Below are 23,954 nucleotides of genomic sequence, written 5' to 3'. Positions count from 1 at the left end.
TTCCTGTATTCTGGACTGTTACTGCGGTTCTTGAAATCTTCCTGGCACGATATCTTCTCTACTCGTCAGAACATCAAACTGGGAGAAATCTTACCATCGTTACTGTCAAGGATATGATCGTAATTCCAAGACCCGGAAGTGCTGTTGTGTACAGTATCGCCTGTAAAACTGGGATGGTGTCACCGGCTGATTGCTCATCAGACCATATCTGGGTAATGGACTTTGTGGCAGCATTTGTGACCCTGATTCTCCCTTACGGGGCTCCCATCCTAATCTGCCTGATCAGCACGATCTACCAACTCTGTAACTTAGTCCTGAAAAGGAGCTCCAAACTGAAGGTATCTCGGGCACGTAGGAGGTTAACCAAAACTATTATAATCCTCACCGCTACCTTCTTGATATTTGACTGTGTTCAGTTCACAGCGGTAGTAATTACGATCTTGGGACAATTCCACTTCAACCTTACCCAAGCACTACTGTTCTCCTTCGCTAGTTACCCTCTGCTCTGCCTCAACTCAATGATAACACCACTGGTGATGTGCCTTAGGGGCAGCTCTCTAAACGAACATGTTAAAGGTAAACTCAACTTTGTAACAAGGAGGACTCATGGTAATGTTATTTGTCAGGATCCAAATACTGTACGCTCGGCACAGACTTACGTTTAGAAAAGGCAGTGAACATTTGTGAGCATCTGTGTATGCGTGATATTTTATCGGTTGTTTAAATATTGTTGCGACAATTCAGAACTCGTACTCCAACAATAACCAAACATATATTTTATTTTATCTCCCTGCCTCACTTTGCAACTGATTTATGTTACAAGAAATGCGTCTTTTTACGAATTAAATTCTTGTCTGACTTCGAATCTCTTAGAAACGTGAGATTGTAAATGTTGTTTCTTATCATTAAAATCTGTTGGTAAAAATTGATTTAACACGGCAGGTCTAATATTTTGAATAACAAAATAACTTATAAAAATACTAACAGTTTACTTTTAGACTCTGTAGAGACGAATGAGAGCAAATCAGCAGTTCTAATCAGATTTCCATGGGATCCCCAGTCTGTAAAACCTTCACGAGCACCTGTGAAGATGTAGCAAATTAAATCAGCTACCTTGACTGTGTTCTAATAGCACTTGCACGAAATACCGGACTAATAACAAAATACCGGACTAATAGCGAGATGCCGGACACACTAATGACCCACATTTAAAAACAGCTGACAAATGTTCTGTTACAAAGTTACCTTGCAGTTGGTAAGGGTTAGACTGATGTCATTCTTAATTGTGTTGAAGAGACACTGGTTTCCATTTCTTAACTTTTCTATGGCATCGAGCGCTTTTCTGAAACAATATCATCAAATATTCAACTTTTCACTGATCAAGATTAAGTTTCACCAAAAGTCTCCTAAAAAGTCTCGCTTAAGATTGATTAACCAAGTAAAAACGAACAACTAACCTCAGATCTGACATTGAGAGGAGATGCAAATTTACAAGAGCGGAGTATCTTGCTTTGTGTAACAGGCACTCCGACAGAGGCAGAACCGGTAAATAGTTAAGAGAGGTCTCTAGATCTGTTAATAGTTTGCGAGAGTAGAGTTGAGATATGGTTTGTAGAACTATTGTGGGTAGGTCAAGTATTGCTCCACTTTCGCTGAAAGCGTTAAATAATTAGTTAAAGCGAGGAGCTAGCTTACAGTTATATTACCCTTAACTTCATGAAATGATTCGTGTTATGTTTTGCCTAGAGAGTTATTTAAATATCGTTTATTTGTATAATATAGTTAAAATTAAGTTTACTTTAAATTTCTGATCCGATCTGTAAGCGCCCCAACGATCTCTTGATCACGTGACTTATCAAGTCTGTTGAGGAACCTGGCAACCACAACACAGTACTGTTGTTCTGCGAGTAGAGGCCCAGGATTCAGCACCATATCACACACTACATCCCGGCTTAACAGTGTCTGGAGCGAAGGAAGGAGACTAACGTAGAGGATAAGAGAAGGGTAGGAGGTTTGGAGGTTAGTAGTAGAGAGGATGGTATGAGTGTGCTTAGTTAGGCCCAGTGATTCTGAAGAGCAGTTGTTCAGACTACATGCTTAGTTTCTTGAGATAAAAATAAAATATGGTCAACGTAAGGTTGTAAGGTATATCTAGACTCTAGTCGAATGTTGAAGTTAACTAACCGATTAATGTTTGAGTGTTAGCCACAATGCTGTTATCAGAGAGCCACCCAACCCACGACAAGACACCAGTCAACATATCTGGTGTCAGACTATCATTTATCGTTGGTAACACGTCCGATCCGAACTTATCCAACAACTGGTGGTGGCTTGAACAACCTGGGGGTGTTATGTTATTTAATTAGAGGTTATACAATTTGTTTGTACCATCCAATAGAGTTATTACTGAGATTGCTAAATGTTATAGTATGAAAAATATCCTTCGACATTTTCGTACTCAATTTTCAATACTTAAGCTTTTGTCAGATATATGGGTGAGTACAGCCTACAGGTGAATAAGGTACTTAATTTTGTAATGCTTTCAGAGTCAAATTTCGTAACAAATCTACTGCTGTAATTCTTTCCAAACAGGTGCTCTTCAGCTAATTACAAAATTACAAAACCCAGTACACATTGATACTAACCGAGAGGGGGTGGTCTTGAAGAAAATAAGTCAAAAGAATATCTATGAACTGCTAGGGGCTCTCAATTACAATTATAATTTGAAGATCGATTCAGCTGCAGCGAGCAGCCTGCTGGTGGTGAAATTCAGCATGGTAAAGTTATTTAATGACGTCATTGGCGCGAGGCTGTGGTACGAGACCAGCGGAAAAATTAACTTATTAAATTAGTATAAGATAAGTTTCAATTGTTAAGGAGGGATGGGGGGGGTACCAATGGCATAAAATGGAGAAGAATGGCATAAAAATCATCAAATGGCATAGAAATTTCATGGCATAAATGGAAATTTTGTTTGGCCAATTCTCCATTTATGCCAATTTATGCCATGAATTTAGGTCTTCATATTTGACCTTTAGGATGACTTTAAATTCGCAAATATTATTAGTACTTGAATAAGAGACATGTTTCATGCTTTATAACGCTTGGAATGATCGTTAAATTCAAAGATTCATATGACAAATAACTAAATAAAGAAAATAGAAATGTTTTATATCAAATATATACCAAACATTTCACTATTCAAGAATAGCAAATTGTGAGATGTTCAAAATGTACAGAATACAAACATTGACAACACAACGATTTTGAATGTCATCAAGGAACAATGCATCTGATGTATTTGTCTTCGACGAGTAGCCAAACATTAGGAGATCCATTGATTAGGCTATGTTCCTGGCAGTAGTACTTCATCGGGCATGACTTATAAGAAATAAATCTAACCACTCCTGTTGCAAAGTCCTGCTGAGATTTGAAGACTTTAAGAGTTTCTGTACTGCCAGCTTTCAAACCTGTTGAACATCCGCATTCAGGTTGATGGTATATGCGAACATCAGAAGACACTCCAAACGCGTCCCCCTTGAATCTTGAAAGACGAGATTTTGTTGATAAAGTGCTTCTTCCTCCATTGAGCGTGAGTGTCTCAAAAGACCGGAAGGATAGTGTTCCATATCTATCTGTTGATATCGTTTCTCCATCATCACAATCATCAACTCCAGGTTCTACCTCATAAGCTAAGTCGTCCTCATCCTCGAGGCATCCAGCTTCATCATCTACAGCTTCCCAAGAAAGTTCTTGGCCATGGACGATTGGCTTTCCACTCCGTTCTTCAGGATCTGCGACTGCGGCGAACACAGGGAAATTGTTTCTGTCCCTTCTCGAATGCAGTCCCTCGATGCCCTGTCCAGCGTTTTTGCCAACTTGCCTAGGCTTATCATACCACCAGTCCATTTCACTCGTTCTGCTTTCTGGCCTGTAGATTTAACCTTTTTGAGGTGAACTGTAGGATGCAAAACTGTACTTCCACGTGCATGTGCAATTGCAGATGTGTCTTCATGTAATGATAAAGCACTGTACACATTCTTTCTCTCCATTCCATGGGCCATAGTTATCGCATCCATATTTCTTGAGCGACCAGATGAAAAAGAAACTCGAATAAATGCAAACAGCTGCTCATTCTGATCACTTCCAAGGTAATAAGTGACGATTTCAGCATTAGGGAATTGCTTCTTCAGCAGAGTTAAATACAAAACAAGACCGTCACAAGTACATATAAGATCAAGGTACGTCTGATTCGTTATGCTGACAGTTGAGTAAGTATTCTCTTTCCAAGTAACGAAAAATGTTAATTTTGTCTAATTTGGCATGATATCAGATCATGTGATATTACATGGCCCCATGGAGAGCATTGCCAGAGCAATTGGCCAGAGAGCTACATAGAAGTAAGGGGCCTACTCTAGCCAACAGCTCTAATACATTTCCTTCCTCAACTTCATTTTCTTCATCTAACTGCTGCTGCTGCTCAGCAACTACTTGATAGCTGGCACAGTGACGTTTGTCTGCGTAGTGTATCTGTTAGCCTCAATTTTGCCTCAAGGAGGGAAGTTAGCCTCAATCCAACCTCACATAAGTTTCGATAAAGTCTCAATAACCTTCAGGCTACAATTGCAAGTTTTATAGTGGGTCTATAACATGTTTCCGTACATTAAAGTTAAAACTTAAAATGCGGTCGAATCATTTATTAGCCTCATTTTGGCCTCCTACAAGAAGACTCTGCGATTTCTGAAATGTTGAGCTTGAAGAGGATGAATAAATTTTTATTGTTGACACATTAGATAGTCACAATACCGAACATGCTCGAAAATATACACAAAAGTATACTTGTTAGCCTCATTTCACCCTCTCACAAGTCACAAAGTGGTTAGCCTCATTTTCACCTCGAAAATTTGAAGCTATAATCCGACGGAATTTCATGTGCAACATAGATATCAAGTAACTTGTTTCCGTACATTAAAGTTAAAATGCGGTCGAATTATTTATTAGCCTCATTTTGGCCTCCTACAAGTAGACTCGGCGATTTCTGAAATGTTGAGTTTGAAGAGGATGAATCAATCTTTATTGTTGACGTATTAGATAGTCACAATACCGAACCAACTCGAAAATGTACACAAAAGTATACTTGTTGGCCTCATTTTCACCTTGAATATCTAAAGCTTAGATTTCGATCAAGTATAATCACTATGGATTATACTTGCAACTTGGATATCATGGACGTAACATGAGAAAGTTCCTTTTTGAAAGTGGTGAGGCTAATTTGTTAGCCTCAATTGTCCCTCGCAGTTAAATCACTCCTACTGAGTCTAGTGAGTGAGCTAGGAGGTCGCCGAACATCTCATTTTAAAGCCGTATCGATTTTCTATACGCATACCAAAAATCAAATGCGTAACAAAAACAGAAATGAAATTACAGAAGTTTTAAATTTTTTGTCAAAAAACGAACTTTTAGGGGTGTTTCTAATGAGCAGGGTCAGTACAATAAATAGAGATAAAGGTGGACAGTACTAGTGCTCTAGTGGGGTGCACACTATTCGTTATTAAATTCTCAGTTCAAAGTTTAAAAATTTCATATTTCGAATGGCATAGAATGGAGACAAATGGCATAAAAATCATCAAATGGCATAGAAATTTCATGGCATTATTATATAACTTTATTCAAATCAAAAATAGAACATAAAGAACATCTTGATGACCTGATAAGTCACCAAGAGAAAAATAACACAGAATAAACTAAATCATGCTTAACTCTCTCCATGCTTTTCTATCTGTTGCAAAAAGTCTTAAATGGTATAAATCGTCTGTATTTACAAGTCTAAAATTTCTGTCACTTAAATCGTTCAAAATAGTTTTTAACAAGTTTGACTGGTGTCGTCCGACTCTACCTCTCATCAAACTCTGACTCTCTACAGCAAAATGTAAGGCAAGCTGGGCAGGTGAGTTATTATCACTGCGGAGGATGTGACCGAGCATTCTCCACCGTGCACGAGCAACACGCTCACTCAGTGGAACAACTTCGCAGCGTTTGTATAGAGTCACATTTCGTATGACATTAGGGTAGGTCATGCCGATGATCGTACGGAGATGATTTCTGTGGCAGACATCAAGTTTTTGAAGGAGTTGTTTAGATGTTGCCCAACTGTTGCAATTATACATCAGTATTGAAACAACTTGTGCTTCATATATCTTGAGTCGAATCTTCAAGGGTATACGTCTACCTTGTTCCCAGACTTTTTTGTGGTTCTGAAAAGCAATGTTAGCAAGTATACATCGTCTCTTGACATCTTCGATGCTACACAACTTAGAGCCTAAAGAGATAGATGACCTCCAAGGTTCTCTACCTCTGAGTGTCTCTCCTTTGTTATCAACCTCGTTCTTGCCGGCCAGATAGAAGTGGGTGAACTCGGTTTTTGACTCATTGACAAAAAGATTCCACTCTTCCAATATCTCTTTACATATTGGCAACAAAGACTCCAAATTGCTTTTATCCTCATCAGTAAAATCAACATCATCTGCGTACTCCCACTCGAGGGGTAACAGATTCTCAGCTATGGGAGGGTTAGGTCTTAGATAGGACATAACAGCACGCAGGTGGTAAAGTGCTGCTGCCAGATATAGAGTGAACAAGTTTCCAGACAAACTGTCGCCTTGAAAAGCTCCAATCGTGACAATAAACTCTCCCGATATTGTTGAGTTCACTTTGATCTTCAGTTTAGTATTTGCGAGCAAATACCTTACCAGTCGAATGTCGTCCTCACTACAACCAGCATCAGCTAAAATATCAAGTAATACCGACCTCTTTATGGTATCAAAAGCAGAGGACATGTCAATGCCCATCTTATGAAGAGACCAGCGTTTTTCCTTGACAACTGACACTAGTATTCGCTGGGTCCAAACGATATTTGCACAACTATGGCCAGGTCTATAGGCATTCTGCCAAGGACCAGTGTACTGAGATACTTGCCTTTGGATGCGCTTTAAGACTATCATGGACAATATCTTTCTAGTACCGTTTAGTAGGCAAAGTGGGCGCAAACTCTTAGGGGGGCCTAGTGGCTTTCCAGGTTTTTGGAGCGGAGTAAGGTATCCCTCTGTGAAAGAAGGTACATGTTCATGGAGCTCAAAAGATCGATTGGTAAGTTGTGCAAATGTGGAAAAAAAGATTTCAGGAGAGTGTTTGAGAAATTCGTTTGGGATCCCATCTGGTCCAACAGCTTTACCGTTCTTGAGTTTCTTGGCCGCAAGCTCAACTTCAAACGCTGTAATGGGGTTTTGAAGGGGCCTAGGGTTACCTGTGAACGGTTCTAGTGGTGGTTCACTGTCAGGTCCAGTGTAGTGTTCTTCGAAGTACTGGCGAATGATTTCAGCCTTGTCTCGTTCATTATCTACCAGTTGGTTGTCAGTGTTGAAAACAGACACAGAGCCTGCACCCGTTTTCTGTTTGCCTGATAGTTGACGAGCAGCTTCAAACATTCTCCGTCCTTCGTCTATGGTGGCTATAGAGTCAGCTAGGCTGTTTGCTAACTCAACTCTCAATGTTTTCAACCGTTTAGTAATGTCGTTTGAGAGCCTGTTGATTTTAGCTCTGAGAGCTGTCCTGTCTCTGTATTCGTTGTTGTTCAGTTGTTGTAAAAGTTGTTTCCTTTCTTCAGACATGCTAACAACTTGACTGTCAGAGGAATGATTCCTCTTTCGCTGTGACTCGCGAAACCCCACAGTGGAAACAGCAGCTTCTTTAACTTCACCAAAAAGCATATCAAATTGCTGTTCCGTGTTGTTGGAGGTAAAGTCAGGATCTGATACAGTTTGCTCAAGTTTCTGACGAAGTTCTTGCTGATATTGTTGTTGAGCTTGTTTGCTTCCAATCAAGGTTGTTGTGTTATAAGTCTTTTGAAATGCTCTGCTCTCCTTGTACAACTTGAAGCGCTGCGAAAAATCTGCCTTGGCAACAACAAGTTTGTGGTCACTGCGGTGCTTTGTACCTGCATATGACCTGGCATCAGTTAGCAGTGCCTTGCTTCTGGACTTGCAGAGTATGAAGTCAATCTGTTGGAAATAAGGTTTACTTTTCCTGGTTGCTCGATCCCTAATCCAACCAGTCCGTGTGGTAATGTGTCTGCTGCTATGGGAGAATGAAGTGTTGGCAGCAAACAGGCCATTAGCAGTGAGAAAGTGTAGCAACCTTTCACCGTTTTCATTCCTCCTCCCAACACCATGTCTACCAATATTCACATGTAAACCATTTTCTACATCAACAGGGCTTCTTTTGCCAAGTTTGGCATTAAAGTCGCCTAACATCCATACTTCAAATCTAGCAGGAACACTGATAGCCTCGAGTAGCTCATCGTAAAATTGGGTTGCTAATCGGGGATTCTGAACTGACTTGGGATTCGTAGGGCTGTAACAATTAACAATTCTGATATGACAAGGTGGTTGATCCACCCTTTTAGCACTTAATTTAAAGTCCATATAAACAACTCTGTCACTGATCTGATGATGAGATACTATACATTCCAAAAAACGCTTGTTAACAATAAACCCAAGTCCACCGTGTCTATCGTGTCTCTGATCAAACAAAAACAATCGATGATGTCCAGGGAGTGTTGTTTCCAAGTATTCACGTGTCTTGGTCTCCTGAAGTGCTAAAATGTCTAAGTTATATCTGTCAATGTCCTCTGCAACGAAGTGTTGCCTGTATGTGGTCGATAGACCGCAAACATTCCATGTCCCAAAATTGAGTGTCGTAGCCATGATGAAAAGAGTAGCGTAGACTAGGAATCCTGCGATCTTCCTCGAGGCGTTAAACGTACTGACTTTAGCAGTCATGCGGACCCGTTACAGTCACACACCATCCTAAAAAAATGGCATAAATGGAAATTTTGTTTGGCCAATTCTCCATTATGCCATTTATGCCATTGGTACCCCCCCGGAGGGATAGTTAATAATAGTTAGGAATGGGCCTGAAATATCTTGACGATTAAGATAACCACACCCTTTCCTGGTGCCCTAAAACACAAACCTGGGATTAAATGATAGATCTTCAAGTACATTGTCCTAGCAATTTCTCGTACATGAGCTTTTGGCGAAAACGTCAAGGAGAATGAGTGTTTTGTTAATTCAAACAGTGTTCCCTCTTCACCGAATCTGAAGAAAACTTTTTGTAAAAGTATGTGAGCACGTTCACGAATTTGTTTAGCTCAAATATTTAATGTTTGAGTAAATCGAAAAGAGAGAGCCAAAAATTCGGGAAAATTTTATTGGAGTGAAAAATTTGAGTGAAAATTTGGCCATGGAACTAGAGAGTAGAGGGTTATTATTATTTTCACCCCAAACCTTAACATTTGGATTGGTGCAATCCCTCTTTATAAACGTGGTAGCATAAATATGAGAATACTATGGAAGGAAATGCATAATAAATCATAAAAATCCATTTAAAAAAGACACTTTGCATAGTAATAATTACTGTTTAACTGGGATTAAAAAAAGAAAACATCAATTATTACAAAAAAACCTTGGAACGAATCTTGTCTTGGTAGATTTGATAAAAAGTTGATGTTTAGAAGTAACTATCCGAGTAAGATGAGTGAGGGAGAGTTGTAAACTTGAACTGTACTTTATGTTGTAACTGTCCAGTAACAAGGATATTAGTATCATCGTGTAGTCCGACACTAACACCTCCTCCTCCCTGAACATTTGAAGTTGTAGAATTGTGGAATATACCAAAAAAGAGGAGACAGATACTTGACCTGCAGCAAATAGAACGTCTTCACTGAAAAGTGTTTATAAGGAAATTACTTTTATATTAAAAGTAACCTGAAGGTCCTGTAGAAAGCATTGAAGGCGGTTGCTGCGGCGAGTTGCTTGGTCGACGCCGGATGCTCCGCACAGTATATCAACTGCTTGAACACATTCCTGCAGTTGTGTATCAGTTTGCTTATCACCGATTCAAAAGAAGGGCTAAAACAGTTTATATCATTTTATTAACATCATTTCATGTTTTTTTTATTTCTCATTTTCAAGGTCAACGCCGACATTAGCATGTACATCAGCTTCAATTTCAAATACTATGAGAAATGGTACCTGACTGCAGGTGACATAACGTCAGAACTGTGCTTCATACTCCACTTAAAGAATTCCCCGATACATTCTCCACAAAATTCCCTCAGCTCAATGTTACCCGACTGTTGGATGCCACTCTGAAATATTGCGGTTACTTCACCTGCTGACACTTTCTTGTTATTTTCGGTACTCAGCAACACGTGCTAGTGATGCGCGCTGTTATAGAAGGCGCGTGTCTTTGCGCTAAGGGTATTAGGTTTTAATTCTCGCGTGTGCCGCAAAAGTACATATTATGAAAACTGATAAGATATCAGATAACAAGAAATTTGTCTGACAAAATATTGAAAAAACCTTCTTTGGGTGAAAGGGAGCAGTATCGTAAAACTTTGATTATGAATTAATTTTTTGAAAAATTGGCTACTGGCGAGTTTCGAACCCTTTACCACAGGAATTCAGTATTGATTATTTTAATTCAATTAATCGAACGTTTATGTAATTATTTCAAATATTGAACAAACTCAAAAAGAACACATTATATTTGAACTGGGACAAAAAATTTGGAACGCTTCACGAATTTGCGTGTCATCCTTGCGCAGGGGCCATGCTAATCTTCTCTGTATCGTTCCAATTTTAGTATATGCACTACCGAAGTAGTACAATACAGACAAAATCTCGGTGTATTTATACTCGCGTATAAAGTTCCTAGCCTACCATGATATGGTGTAAAATGAAGCTATCTTTTGATCTGCTAGTTTGCCAATGAATTATCTGGAATGTTAGCTCCTTAAAGATCTGACGAACAACTGAATTACTATCACATCCTAACTCCAACAACACTGGTAACGTGTGATCGTATAGAACCTGAACAATATTAAAGTTAGGAATTTGGCATACATAAGGAAATTAGGTTCATTCAACTTACAGCGACTAAGTTAGATTAATAATTTGAGGAGAGAAGACATAATATGATATACCTTGATTTTATCAGGTGCTTGTTGTTCAGTAGAAATAGATACAAGGAATAGGGCGTGAAGCAGTTCACACGCACAGGTACGGGCCTGACCCTCGCTGGTAGTTTTACAAAGTGTGATTACTTCTCTCAACATCTCATCTGTAATTAATATAAATACATATTATCATATATTATCCAGATTATATTACTTAATTATCATAACAATCATAAAAACAAAAATCAAAACTAAGTTTTACACACTAATTTATATCTAGAACTAAGAAGTCCAGTAGTTACCAAGACATATGTTAAGAAGAGAAGGACCAAGAGGCAGAGCCACAGTTAACACAGTCTCGTTACTCCAGGAAATGTCGGGTAGTTGGAGGGTGATAAGGTGGGAGTTAACTTGACCTCCTAGAGTACCGAGTAGTAGCACCATGTCACATTGCAACTCGTACAGTGATATCTCACTCCTGGAGATATCTTAAGTAATAATCTCAGAATGTGTGTCTGTCTGTGTGTGCGTGTAATTTCCGAGCGGTAAGAAAAAACGGTAAGAATTATGGGACTGTTTTTTTTCGGTATAGTTTCGACAAAACTTTGACGAAGCCAAATGATAAAGGTTTTTTTAAATCGGTCGGTGGTAAGTTGATTAATTAATGGTTTTGTACCACAAATGTGACATAAAATGGCTCTCTTTTTCTCCCTTCTCGCTCTCTCTCTCTCTCTCTCTCTCTCTCTCTCTCCCATTCCTGCATATTATGTAGCGTTGGTACATGAATCACTGTTATGTAATACTATAAGCTTGTTAGGGGGAGGGCACTCATCGCGGTCTGTACGGACTGTAGAGAGAGACAAGAGTTCAATTCATACTTTCATACGACAATGTTATGCGTGTTTTCAAATAATATAGGCGGGTTTATACTTTTTCATTTCAACTGCGATAGTGAAGTCCCGGCCGTAGTTACACTAGTGCATGTATGATGTTAGAAGTTAGAAGGCCAGGTTCAGATAATGTTTTGGTTTGGTTTGGCGAGCAGACTTGCCACATAAGCCCTGTAATACCGGTTTTTTATTGAGTTTCAATCTTCTAATTATCATACTAGTAAAAACATTTTCGGAGCACCGTTACTCCGCCTGCCGTCAACTTGTCCGTCAATTTATACCCTTATAAATAATAATATGTCTCCTAAGAGCCTAAGGTATCAGGCTCTTATCTGTCTATGACGCCCACAGAGTTTTAAAGATCACAGCTGCATCTGAACGGGGAACCTCTAATCTCTATGCGTCAAGTTACAATAAATTATGATTTCTAAAATGCTTGTATCCTGTTATTTTTCCTCCCTTTCTTGTGAACCAGAATACACACAATTTATGTAACTTGAATACTTTTCTTTCGCCACATTCCGAATCTACTTCTTGCTATTTTGTTTAAAATGACTCTATCTAGGCGTCCGGGAATAAACTGAAGATTGGTTGCAATACTGCAATAATGGGTTGCAAATTTTGTATTGTTCTTCTATATTATATACAGTATACTGTAGAGTGTCGAATTTGAAATGATCGGCAGCTTGTTACTGTCAGTGTACGATTTGCACTATTCCGTTCTCACAAAGTCAAACACGTACCGATGGATCAGACCACAATGGACGCTTTCGTCAAGATTTCAGTTTAATCAGAGGATCACGTCAGCATCAGGACAGTAGACACAACGTCACAAGATAACCCGTGAGCTTGTGAAATACAAATGTGATTCCAAATTCGGACAACAGTCGTCGATTAAGAGTCTTGTACCAAAAATCCAATTTCGGATTCGGACCAGAGTCGCCCAATCCCCAAAACGCTCCACCTCTACAAAAATGTGGTCCTTGTATGGGTATAGGTATCTTGAACCTGCTTCCTTTTGCCCATAATTTTGTATATAGTTATCAGTAAAATCTGTAAAATATAACTTATAGTTTTTAGTTAAGCGCAAATCAGTCTATTAACTGTTTGTAGAAAGGAGATTGAGTCATTTATAATTGTCATTTCTTTTTTGGCACGTGGCAGCATTTATATTCCAACTGATCGAAATCCGGATACCAAAATTTACGATTGGTTTCGAAAGCTTCCAAAACATTTGAAGAGGCAGAGCTAATAACTACCGCTGGCGTATTTGCACACCTCTTCCAAGGACGAAAACCAGTGTCATTGCTATCATCCATATTTGGACTAGAGTCATTACATTGTACAGTATAGTTCCATTCGCTCACAATAAAAATAATATAATCATATAGCTACTTATAGCCTGGACAATAGTGAAACAACCATTCAGAATGATTTATTAATGACCTTTTTAGGATTTAATTTAGCCAGAAAGTCAGTTTCAAGAAGCGAGAATGGGAGGTGGCCAAAGTACGCAAGGTGTTCAGGTCACCAACGCTTTCTATCAAGATATATAATGGGTCAGAGACAGAGTTGAAAAGATTTCGGTAGGTTGTGTAATGTGTGCGTTAATTATTACTCTATGATTCTGTTCAACCAAAATATTTCAGATTTTGTTACAGATTGAGATTATTTATTTTTTAATCCAGCTAAATTAACGAACATAAAGTCGTGGTTTGATAATCTTAACTTTCAGGAATACTCACATCGAGAAACAATAGAAGCCGATTTAGGGATTGAAGCTGCAGGTCTTTCAAAGTTCACCGCAAAAGGAAAGACAATTTTTTCTAAGAACACTTTTTTAAATGAAAAGGGAGTTTATGAATTAATGATTGAAGAAGGTTTCGCTAAAATCCCAAAACAAGCGATTACCAACTTTAAGCCAAAAGAAAATCACACAGGAACAGCCTATGTAACAGTCCTGTATTACGATAAGGAAGATAAGGAGCACTTCATAGCAGAAGATCTCCCTCATGGTTATTGACATGCCATTATAGTAGCAGCAACTGGTAGCATTGTAGATGCAAGAAGTACGAATGAGCCTTGGGTCGATATAACTGGTGTTAACCATAGGTGTGTAGATTGCCACCAAATTTCTACCTTATGTACAGCTTGCCTAATAGATACAAGATTGGAAGTCATTCAGAAAAGTATCAGTGTTTTTAAGCACTGTCAGTTAGCTAAAGCACTTATTGTCTGTGTCGAGGCCATAAAGAAGCAAGGCCTAGAAAAAAAAGGCAGAAGAGGTCACCGAAATCGTAAAAGAAATCGAAAGTTTTGCCAAACACTACTGGACTCTGGAAACTAAAACGAAGCGTTCTGTACGAGACGTCCAGTCATATGGAGAATACCTAATTGAAGCAGCAGATGACTTCACGAATGATCATGATTTCGAGGCACTATTAACGAACGTCAAGGATATGAACGACGTAAAGGTATCTCTTCAACAAGCAAATGAAAAACACGATATTGTGAAGGGGGAGGCAGATAAGATACAGGTGAGAGCTCAGAGCTCTGGTGCCAAGTACAAAGAGAAGGAGAAGGAGTCAGCAGTATTTTTAAATCCTATAAAAGGTGTTGCATATATATCAACTCCTATTATAGGTCAAATAGGTGCATTCGCAGCTTGTGGTTATGCGGCAGCAAGCAAAGCGATCGAGGAATGTGCTAAAAATACATCAGCTAATAACATCCCGATAAAAATGCTTGCCGGAGGTTTGGCTGGAGTTGGTGGTGCAATTGGCGGCCTGGCAATATCAGCAATCTATTTGCCAGCAAGCCCAGTGTTATGGTGGTGTTATCTATCGAAATATATTGATGCAAAGTATTACAAAGAACTGGCCATCCAGTTTCAATCAATCGGTAATCAAATGATGAAAGTAAAGAAACATCTCACTGTAATAACAAGCGCTTTACTTGATATCGAAAAGCACCTTAATATGGCACTGAGGGCTGAGAAGTCTGCAAAAAGTCAAGTAACAGATGAAGTGAGGGAGAGGATGGTAGGGAGAATGAGGAAACGAGCAGAGGAATTGATTGTGTCGTGTGACACCTACCTCGGTAAGGTGAAGACAGAAGAACTTCTTGCTGTTGATGATAGCGCACTCTTCTCAATTCAAGAAGTTAAGAAAGAAAACTGACACAAAAAAGGAAACTCAAGTTGATGTGTGATAGAAACTAGTTATCCATTTGATGTAATTGATAATGTTCACTTTATGATTATGTGTGTCGTGTTTGGAGTTCAATTTGTACCTATGCGTTTCAGTATCGTTCACTTTTTTCTTCCAATATAATTTGATTGCAAACTGTTCCTTTTTGTCTCATCTAACTCCCGAACACCATAGTTAATGCTAAACGTCCCAAGAGGTGCTCACAAATGGTCATTTCCCAGCTGGCCTGAAACCCAAATATGGACGATAGGCCGAATTTGTATAAATTATGCAATTTTTTATGCGAAAGTCGCTAATTTTCTAGCTTTAATGGTCGCATATGTTTTTTGGTAAGTGTACTGACAGATCAAGGTAGCCCAAATTTAAAATAATATGAAAATAGGGCAAAATTACGCAGTTAAAGGTAAAAAAAGGGTGTGGCCCGAAAATGCTCCCAAAACATGCTGGACCATATCAAAAACCTCCATTTCAGTTCTCATTGTGAAGAATACTTTCCATTGTGTCTGTATATGTCTGATTTACAACTTGGGGCAGTCTAAACGTTTCAAAACTAGGATTCCATCATGAACGAAAACTATCACCTATTCTGGGATCACACCAATATTTCTTTGCATATCTTTAACATCGAAAAAATGTTGCCCATCAAGTTCATATGAGACTCCTAATGGTCCTAAAAACGTCTCCTAACCCTTTAAAAAATCATACGAAGAGATCAAAACCAATGAGTTCAAAATGAGAAAATTATGAGGGTTTCTTATTGGGTAGTGTTTTTTGGGACAACCTGTAGTATGATATTATTACGAACACAAGACGGAGCCCCATATTTACTGCAGTTATACAGTTCTAGACACTAGAGTTGGACAACAATCACTTTGTCAATGGTACATACTTGTCAGTAGTATTAGCTTTAGAAGTAAGGTAAGGATTGATGAGGGGTAGTATATCAGGGTAGTGATCAGACAGAATGTTAGATTCGCCAGCTCGTACCACCCTCCACACACTCTCCACTCCTCTTCTACCCAGCTCCAGACATCTGGTCAGGGATGAGAGGGGGTTAACTTTAACTGGTTACTCTACATTTTGTAATTTTAATCATTGAATTATTGAATTTCACTGCCATGATGTTATGGCTAATTAACAGAATGAGGAAAATTAATCGTTAATAAAATATAACTAAATGAATGTAACTCAAGATTTACCCTATTCCTCTAGAGAGGGCCTCTTTGATAGCCAGAGTGAACATCTCCACAGATCCTTGTATCAGAGTAACAGGGTAGGAAAGCAGCAAGGATATGCTCGCTATTCTAGTGTCCTCCACCAGTCTGTCTAGTCTTTCTATTACTGTGTAACCGAACTGTCTTAGTATGCTCCCAACTTCTGCCTGGTTACAGTGGATTGAAGTGAGGTTAGTTGGGTTCCTTATATTTGGGTGGGATGTGTTTCCAATTATTAACCAATACTTGTATGCTGATGATGACGAAATTAAGAGAATGATTAAGAAATACCCAAGCCCTTACAAGACAAGCTTAACAAGTACCAAGTGGTAGGGAGATGAGAAGTAGTGACTGGTGTCACAGTAACAAACAACAGATTTGAGGAGCCAATAACAGCACTGAGCGTCAGGTACTTTGTCACTAGCCTCAACCGTTGACTTTACCAAAAGTAACACCCACTTTTCGAGTCTGACAGATTTGGAAAATGTGACGAAGTTTCGTATTTTGCAGAGATAAAGTAAATTCGTCAGGCGCTAACGCTATTCACCACCAAGATAGAAGTTACATGTTTAATTGATGTAGGTTTGGTATAGAATGTTTGTCAAGGAATTTAACATCTGATACTTTGAAAATACGATAATATCAGAAAGATCAACCTGTCATCATCAACAGTAGATATAACATCAGTAAGAAGGGAGGAGAGGTTACCCAACAGCTCCAGATCTTTGTTTGGTGGATTATCTACTATCATTCTGTCTTCATCCGTATCTTCCATCGTATCTTGTTCAGCAACTTTCAGATCCAACTTTTCAAATATCACCAGAAAACTGTAATGTCAGGGAAATGTAAATTGTTCAAGCACTTTTATCTATTTTGAGTCTTATCTACAATTTTGAAATGCCAATCCTGCGTTTCCTCATAGTCAGAAGAGGATTTATTCCGAATTGAATTTTATGCCACTATGGATCATATTCAAAATATAAACAGAGACAGATAAAAGGATGAACCTGTTGATGAGAGCGTCAAGAAGTGAGATGTGAAGGTCCCTCTTAACATCAGTATCAGTAATGAGGTAAGTGTACTTAGTGAGCAGGTCAGACCAGAGTGAGCTGTACTCAGCTGGCTCACTGTTACTTGAACATCTCAACAATCCCTTGTAGGATACTGTGTTACCTTTGTGTGATCTTTAACACGTTTATAGGTTTATAGCTGTGTTCATTAATTTTAGATAGATATCATGTCATTAATATTTTTAAACTATAATTAGCACAGACCCAGGTTCCTTTTACCTGGTACGTGAGCTCATTGAGTAGCCACAAGAAAGCATCTCTATCAGAGTGGACGGCAGCTAACAGGGCCTGTATGGAGTGATAGCACCCTCCTTGTAACTTCACGTGTAGTTCCGGGAACACCTGGACGGTTCACATTTAGATAACCTTCTTACATATTCTATACAAGAATTGTAGTTCATCTCACAGTTTATATTAGTTCATCCCACTGCCCACAGTTTATTGTAGTTCATCTCAAAGTTTATAATATAATTTATTGTAATTAAATTCACGAAATACCACGTGTTCTGATAACCACCTCAACAAGAGAAACGAGTGGAGCTGCTAGGTGGTGTCTGATATCAGGAGATATAGTCTGGATACAGTTAACAGTATCGGCTAGAGCGGAGATAACACTGGGAAGTAGGGAGCTGTAGTCTGCTTCACTTCCACTTCCGACACACACACTTTCTCCTGCAGAGCACAGGTTTTACTACTATAAATTCAATCAAGACTGGTCACGAATTTATGATTAATCGAGCTGTCAGAATAACGAAAAATACGTAATTTATTTAATCTCTCTCTCTGTTTAACAGTAAAAACTTCTGGTGCTTCGTTGGGACCATGTACTGTGATATATAAACTACCATGTTCTCTCTCATCTATTGACATTAACATACCTCCTCTATTACAATATTATATAACAACATCCAGACGAACCTGCTACAAGGATCTTCTTGAAGAGTTGTAAAAGCTTCTCTTCGCCAAGTATAACTTTGCAGGGGTGAGCCAGGTGACCGAGACACTGCATGACAGCTGATATCTGACGGCGGTGCAGGGAGGTGAGCAGCGGTACCAGCACAGAGAGATAGTGGTGGAACAGGGTCGGTCCTTCCTCCTCGTTAACCATCATCTCCTTACTCATCTGACGGGACAAGTTTATCATATATTTATCTATTTTTTACGCTTTCATCTATACATGAATAATTTAATTCGCGGCTACAACTCTTTAACTCTTCTCATCTTGGTATAATAGTAGGGTGATCTGGCACGTGTTGTGAGGGAACCACGTGACACACTGGCACTGCACGACTCTTCTCTTTGGTCCATTTCATTGCGTTTAGCTGTGCGGTTTGTGGTTTGTCTGAGCAACCAACAGTATTTTCTGACGTCTTACTCCGAGGCAATTTGTTTATAAACTTTCATATTTCTTTGCAGTTCTTTAAAAAAAACTCCAACTTCTATCATTTCAAGTGCTGGGATGATTGATGAACGACTAATCAATTCAATGATACAGAGCAAAAGTATCGGCGGATATCTTACTACAATGATGTACTTCAGAATACTGATTGGGTAGTCGGCTCAGTGTTCATTGAGGGCATCTTAGTTGGACTTTTGGGGAAAATCTCTGCAGTTTATTACTTCTGAGTTCTGGCCGAGGAGACACAAAACAATAAGTATCTTACATGCAATAACTGCGCTCCATTTCCTCATTTCATTTTTCCGGCAATGATCTGTATCACTCGAACCATTGCCATTTCCTAACCGAGTAATCACTGGGTAATGAGCGATATTACTGAGTAATTAGCGCTATTACCTGATATGATGCCTACATAAAAACGACGACCGTAAATTTCACCGGGTTTTGGTCATTGATGGTAAGTATGTACATGAATTAACCCACCCCCCAGCATGTGACACTAATGAGGACGACGTAAATCACCATTTCCACAGCAGTTTTACTGATGTGCAAAACTGCTATATACGTTGCTTTCTTTATCATATATATGAGATATTCTCCTGGCAATATCCTGCTATCTGATGAAAAAGGATCGTAGATCATATTTTATGATGACTGGTTACCATAGCTGGGTCCTTCAAGCTCTTATAAACTCTGGCGGTCTCAGCAAAACAGTCAACGTTGATAACTGTCAACTGATGATGGAAACTACGATAAATCATTCCAGCGAGGACAAAACTTTCATGAAGGCGACTGTCTTCGGAATCATTAAGAATTAAAGCAACAGACCGTTCACAGACACTCGAATTCAAATAAACGGCATTTGTGATATAAATTGAGTAATTGATTCAAATTAATGAACTCAAATTGGTTTGGTATTGTTTTGGTATACATTTTTGCCAATTATTATTTTATTATTATTTTATCGATCTTGTTTCATTAACGGTAACTCCGATCAATATCAAATTGTTGAAAGTTTCAATATGTGCATACTGCATGCGAGAACAAGAAATAAGAATTAGTTGTTTCAAAATAAACTTTACCATCTCAACGAGCTGATAAGTACGACAACCTTAACAAAAGATACATGACAAAGACCTTACTTCTAAAACGAGAGCAGATAGAGCTTTACAGATGGAACTCCTCAACCCAGCATTCTTTACAGTGCTCAGCATTTTAACGAGAAAGTCCAGTAACTTGATATTGTCTTTGTAGAGGAACTCTTTGAATTTAGGGGTGTGTTCTGCTAGGAGAGTTAGCACTGAGGTCTGCATTGCATGCCTTTTTGCTTCTACCTGCGGTGTTAAATTTCTTATAATAACATATTGAGAACATTCTCAACAACTTGGGTGCCCAAAAGGCATCATAAAGATGGTAAATTCATAAATGTTGCTCAGCTCACGTTAGGGTTGCAGCAGAGAACCAACAAACGGAATATCTCCCCCACTGTAGTTTGAGACACCACGTCAGAGAATGCAGAAAGAACTCCATTTATACCATTAAAACTTCCTGATATCAATTGAAGGTCCGGGGGTTTCTTTTTCTGCCCTTTAGTTATCATCTGAAATCAATAATCTTACTCTAGTCCATCTTGCAGATTCTATTCTTGGACAATAAATTAGATTCTACATCACATAACTAGTACAGAATTTGATTGACCTGTTATAATATCGTGTATACATACAGACTGAGTAATTATAATGGGAGATATGTTTTTACTTACTTCAGTTTTTAAACTGTGCATGAAAAACCCAAGCCACTTCGTAACTCTTTCATTGTCAAACATGGAGGGTGATGTTTCTAGGAGAGTCTGAACTAAGCCACATATCGCATCAATAACTGAAATTATTGGATGTACAATAGGTAAGATGGCAATTCGTACTGACATGTACCTAACACAGCAACTACGTTAAAGATAACCTCATAAAATATGCTCTGGATTATTTTAAGTTCTGACCAGTAATTGACGACCTAGTTTTATTTGAAAGGGATTTGTAGATAAGATCGGATATATCCATCGTTTTCTCACTTCCTCCTCCTTGTTCATGAAGCTTCTTTAAACACTGGGATAGAAAGTTGCGGATTTTGATAGCGGGTCAGTATGAGAATGAACAACACTTTTGATATAGGGTTTTGTTGAGAAACATCTTTAAATTCTAATCATTCGAATGGGTTAATAATATGTGAACTCTTGAATGTGCAACTTGGACTCAGTGTTAAGGCTACAACGAATTTAACTTACATCCTGGATGAGGTTGGTGACAAGGACAATATTGGCTTTAGTTTCTATCTTGGTAAACAGCGACATACATCCATCCTGCAAACAAAAATTAAGCTCTACCTAAACAAAATGTTTGATGTACAATAGTTTTTATAACAATAATCATATAACTTAATAGTAACTTGAAACTGTTTCTTTTCACGAGGTGAGAATAGCCAATTATTAAAAAAACATTATCATTATACTTACTATAATTACAAAAATGTGCTTGTCCAAAGAAAGCTTATTTTTCACAAGTTCTTTGAGTAATGCCAATAACTCGGCACAAACTTTAGGCCACTCCTAAAAAAGAAAGAGTTTAGAAAAAGCGAAAACATGTAATACAAGTAAAAGGTCAAAAAGTGTTGTACCTAGACAAATTTGAACATCACAACTCGATGATGTTGTAAACAAATAAAATGCACCCATTTTTTTCTTTAAAAGATCAAACCTTTCCAGGAAAATGACATGATCTTTCCAGAAAAATAAGCACTCCTTTTGTAGGATCAAGAAGGTGGGCAATTCCAATAACTGAAGAATTTATGTTTAAAGTATAAAAAATCACGCTGTTCAATCATGCATTTAATTAAGTTCAACTAATGAGAGTTTACTACACCAACCTAGTTCATGGTCCGAACATCCTCCAACTGAGCTTTGTAAGTCCAATACAACTGGAAGTGCCTCAACTGCACCAATGTTCAAACATTCGTGTAGGTTGTCGAGTAGAACCTTCACATTGGCAGCCATTGCAAGAAGAGCCCTAGGGAAAATGTTTCTGGTTTGTGTTGGTAAGATTTACAGAAGATCCTTAAGAACATAATGCTTTAAAACTAAGGGTGAAATGACATTAAAGAATGACATCTTTTTAAAATATAATGCAGTTAGTGAAGCTGAATAATAGTGATAAGCTCAATCGTAGTAATACAGGAGTTTCTGTGGTATAATGGAATTAAATGTTATGGTAATGAGTCTCCTAGGAGGGAACAGCAATTTCAAAGAGATGACCTTAACCAAGGGATCTTAACCAGGTCATTTCGTTTAAATATTATATCGATTATCGAAACACACATGTATCCAGATAACACTTTTCCATTGCTAGATTAAACAGAATGGTCAAAAAACTGTTATTCCAAACGGACATTTTGGTTCAACTGCAGTACCCTAACTCCAAACACCAGTAACTGTTCATAAATAATGGCTCTTATTTATTCATATATATCTATATTATAATTCAAAGAATTATTTCTGTATATTGTACGACCGCCCACGTGCAAATCAGACGAGAAATAGGAAGTTGCATAGCAACCATGGTAACGGTGTTGACGCGCATGTGCAATGATTGTTTTAACATCATTTTGATCGGTTTTGTGGTAATTACGTAGTGTTCAGTGCGAGCTACATTTTAATGGGCTGTATACTTGGTTGTGACGGATATTTTTTGAGCTATGAAACTACTACCTTCCTCCCTGTGATCACGGGCTTTCTAGTCTTACTTATAATTCAAAAAATTATTTATGTTTGTCTGTACGAACGCCCACGTGCAAATTAGGTGAAAAATAGCAACATTCTGATCGGTTTTGTGGTAATTACGTTGTGTTCAGTGCGAGCTACATTTTAATCGGCTGTATCTTCGGTTGTAACGGACATTTGTTGATGCTATGAAAACTGACTACCAAAGAATACTACTGGTTTCCTCCCTGTGACCACAGGCTTTCTAGTTATCATATAAATTCGTTCAAACAATATAAATAAACAAATTCAGCAATGATAATAGTCTATAATGTACGACAACCTCAAAAATACAATTCTATTAATCAGAATAAAACAAATAATCAGAATAAAACAAATATTATATTCAAATCTGTTTATTCAACAATATTAAATCATTATAGGGACCTAATTTGTGACTTGATCGTTATGTTAGGGCTATTCTGTTATATTAGCTGATGTTGACAGGTACCGCATGAGGCAGAGACTTAGGACCATTACGCTGGAGGCTTACAATGACCCTTTTTGAACCCCATGGCAGTGCTAGTTTTATCATGGTACAAATTGTAAAGCGAAGTTATGAAAACAATCAGGTCACTCCTGTTTTTCACTATAATAAATTAAAATTGTGAAAATCTGAATAAAAATCTAAATACAAATCTGGGTGAAAACCTTTTGAAATTGTTTTGAAAGTATTCAAACAATATACACATAATATCAGCAAAGCAATAACCCTATAGATATATAAAACCGTTTACCACTTACCAGGGGTAAACGCTTGAATAAGCATAAATTCATTTCATTTTTTAAAACAAATCATTCGAACAATATACACAAATAAATTAAGCTATGGTAATTGTCTAACTATAAGATTAGATTAGATTAGATTAAGAATAATGACATAAACATCATTTAAACATTCTAATTTCTTCATTATATTATCAGAACTGGGAGTATTTCACAGCCTTCGTTGGAGGACTTCGCCGCTTCGACTGCTTCGCAAAGCAACGACAAACGATCTCGATGGATTGACATCGTTAATCAAGCTTTTATATTTATGTCCATAATCATAGAGATTAAGTAAGTTGAGTCAATTGAAATAATTGATTGACGTGATGCTTACTGGGCCGCGCTCAGCCTGTCATTCCGCCTAATCTCTATGTTTATGAACATAATAGCCTGAGGTCCCCAGGTAACGTGATGCCAACAGTGGCGTAACGTTGCCTGTTGATGCCCCCGCCGAAAAAGCGCCCCCTTGTTGGCGGCCCCTCCCCTTTTGCATTTTGGTGCCCCTTCCTAAAATTGAACAAATAAGGTGATCTTAGAGGATACGCCGGTAAAATCTCTAAAAAAGTGTGTATCTAGAGC

General features: G+C 38.2%; 2 protein-coding genes and 1 non-coding gene across 4 annotated transcripts in view; all 3 read right to left on the bottom strand.

The window, feature by feature from the left end:
* Positions 1 to 1,039, bottom strand: part of LOC134814935 (DNA-dependent protein kinase catalytic subunit-like) — a 45,360-nt gene extending 44,321 nt beyond the window's left edge. The window contains exon 1 of the mRNA XM_063823289.1: positions 986 to 1,039. The gene's annotated coding sequence lies outside the window, so the exon portion shown is untranslated. The remainder of the gene's footprint in view (positions 1 to 985) is intronic.
* Positions 992 to 21,887, bottom strand: LOC134814938 (DNA-dependent protein kinase catalytic subunit-like). 2 transcript variants are annotated; one of them, XM_063823303.1, is made up of 25 exons: positions 21,081 to 21,241; positions 20,796 to 20,901; positions 20,562 to 20,677; positions 20,241 to 20,399; positions 19,942 to 20,133; positions 18,319 to 18,523; positions 17,918 to 18,072; positions 17,620 to 17,742; positions 17,338 to 17,483; positions 16,987 to 17,157; positions 16,654 to 16,798; positions 16,316 to 16,497; positions 16,006 to 16,149; positions 11,320 to 11,495; positions 11,045 to 11,181; positions 10,782 to 10,931; positions 10,092 to 10,207; positions 9,825 to 9,923; positions 9,523 to 9,696; positions 9,031 to 9,155; positions 2,185 to 2,340; positions 1,799 to 2,069; positions 1,458 to 1,652; positions 1,246 to 1,342; positions 992 to 1,082 (listed from the first exon to the last, which is right to left on the bottom strand). In XM_063823303.1, the coding sequence occupies exons 1-25, from the start codon at positions 21,144 to 21,146 to the stop codon at positions 1,038 to 1,040; spliced, it is 3,651 nt and encodes a 1,216-aa protein (XP_063679373.1). In that variant the 5' UTR covers positions 21,147 to 21,241; the 3' UTR covers positions 992 to 1,037. The 2 variants fall into 2 exon arrangements, with proteins under 2 accessions (XP_063679373.1, XP_063679382.1); XM_063823312.1 differs by lacking the exons at positions 992 to 1,082; positions 1,246 to 1,342; positions 1,458 to 1,652; positions 1,799 to 2,069; positions 2,185 to 2,340 and adding exons at positions 5,619 to 8,864; positions 21,309 to 21,401; positions 21,550 to 21,629; positions 21,719 to 21,887 and having other exon boundaries at positions 21,081 to 21,155.
* LOC134826170 (U6 spliceosomal RNA) lies at positions 10,622 to 10,727 on the bottom strand. The gene has a single exon (XR_010161666.1). It is a non-coding gene; the product is annotated as a U6 spliceosomal RNA (small nuclear RNA).
* Positions 21,888 to 23,954: the final 2,067 nt, after the last annotated feature.

This window comes from Bolinopsis microptera, chromosome 1, assembly GCF_026151205.1.
Source record: "Bolinopsis microptera isolate Bmic1 chromosome 1, MBARI_Bmic_1.0, whole genome shotgun sequence".
Lineage (NCBI taxonomy): Eukaryota > Metazoa > Ctenophora > Tentaculata > Lobata > Bolinopsidae > Bolinopsis > Bolinopsis microptera.
This window is presented reverse-complemented; position numbering and strand designations above follow the sequence as displayed.

Excerpts from the sequence above, each read along its gene's own strand:
- LOC134814938 (XM_063823303.1), bottom strand. The coding sequence starts at position 21,146 with ATGTCGCTGTTTACCAAGATAGAAACTAAAGCCAATATTGTCCTTGTC. Across the intron at positions 20,678-20,795 it reads AACTAGGTCGTCAATTACTG|TTATTGATGCGATATGTGGC; the intron begins GTCAGAACTTAA and ends CAATAATTTCAG. Across the intron at positions 10,208-10,781 it reads TCATTTTACACCATATCATG|AGTGGCATCCAACAGTCGGG; the intron begins GTAGGCTAGGAA and ends GCAATATTTCAG.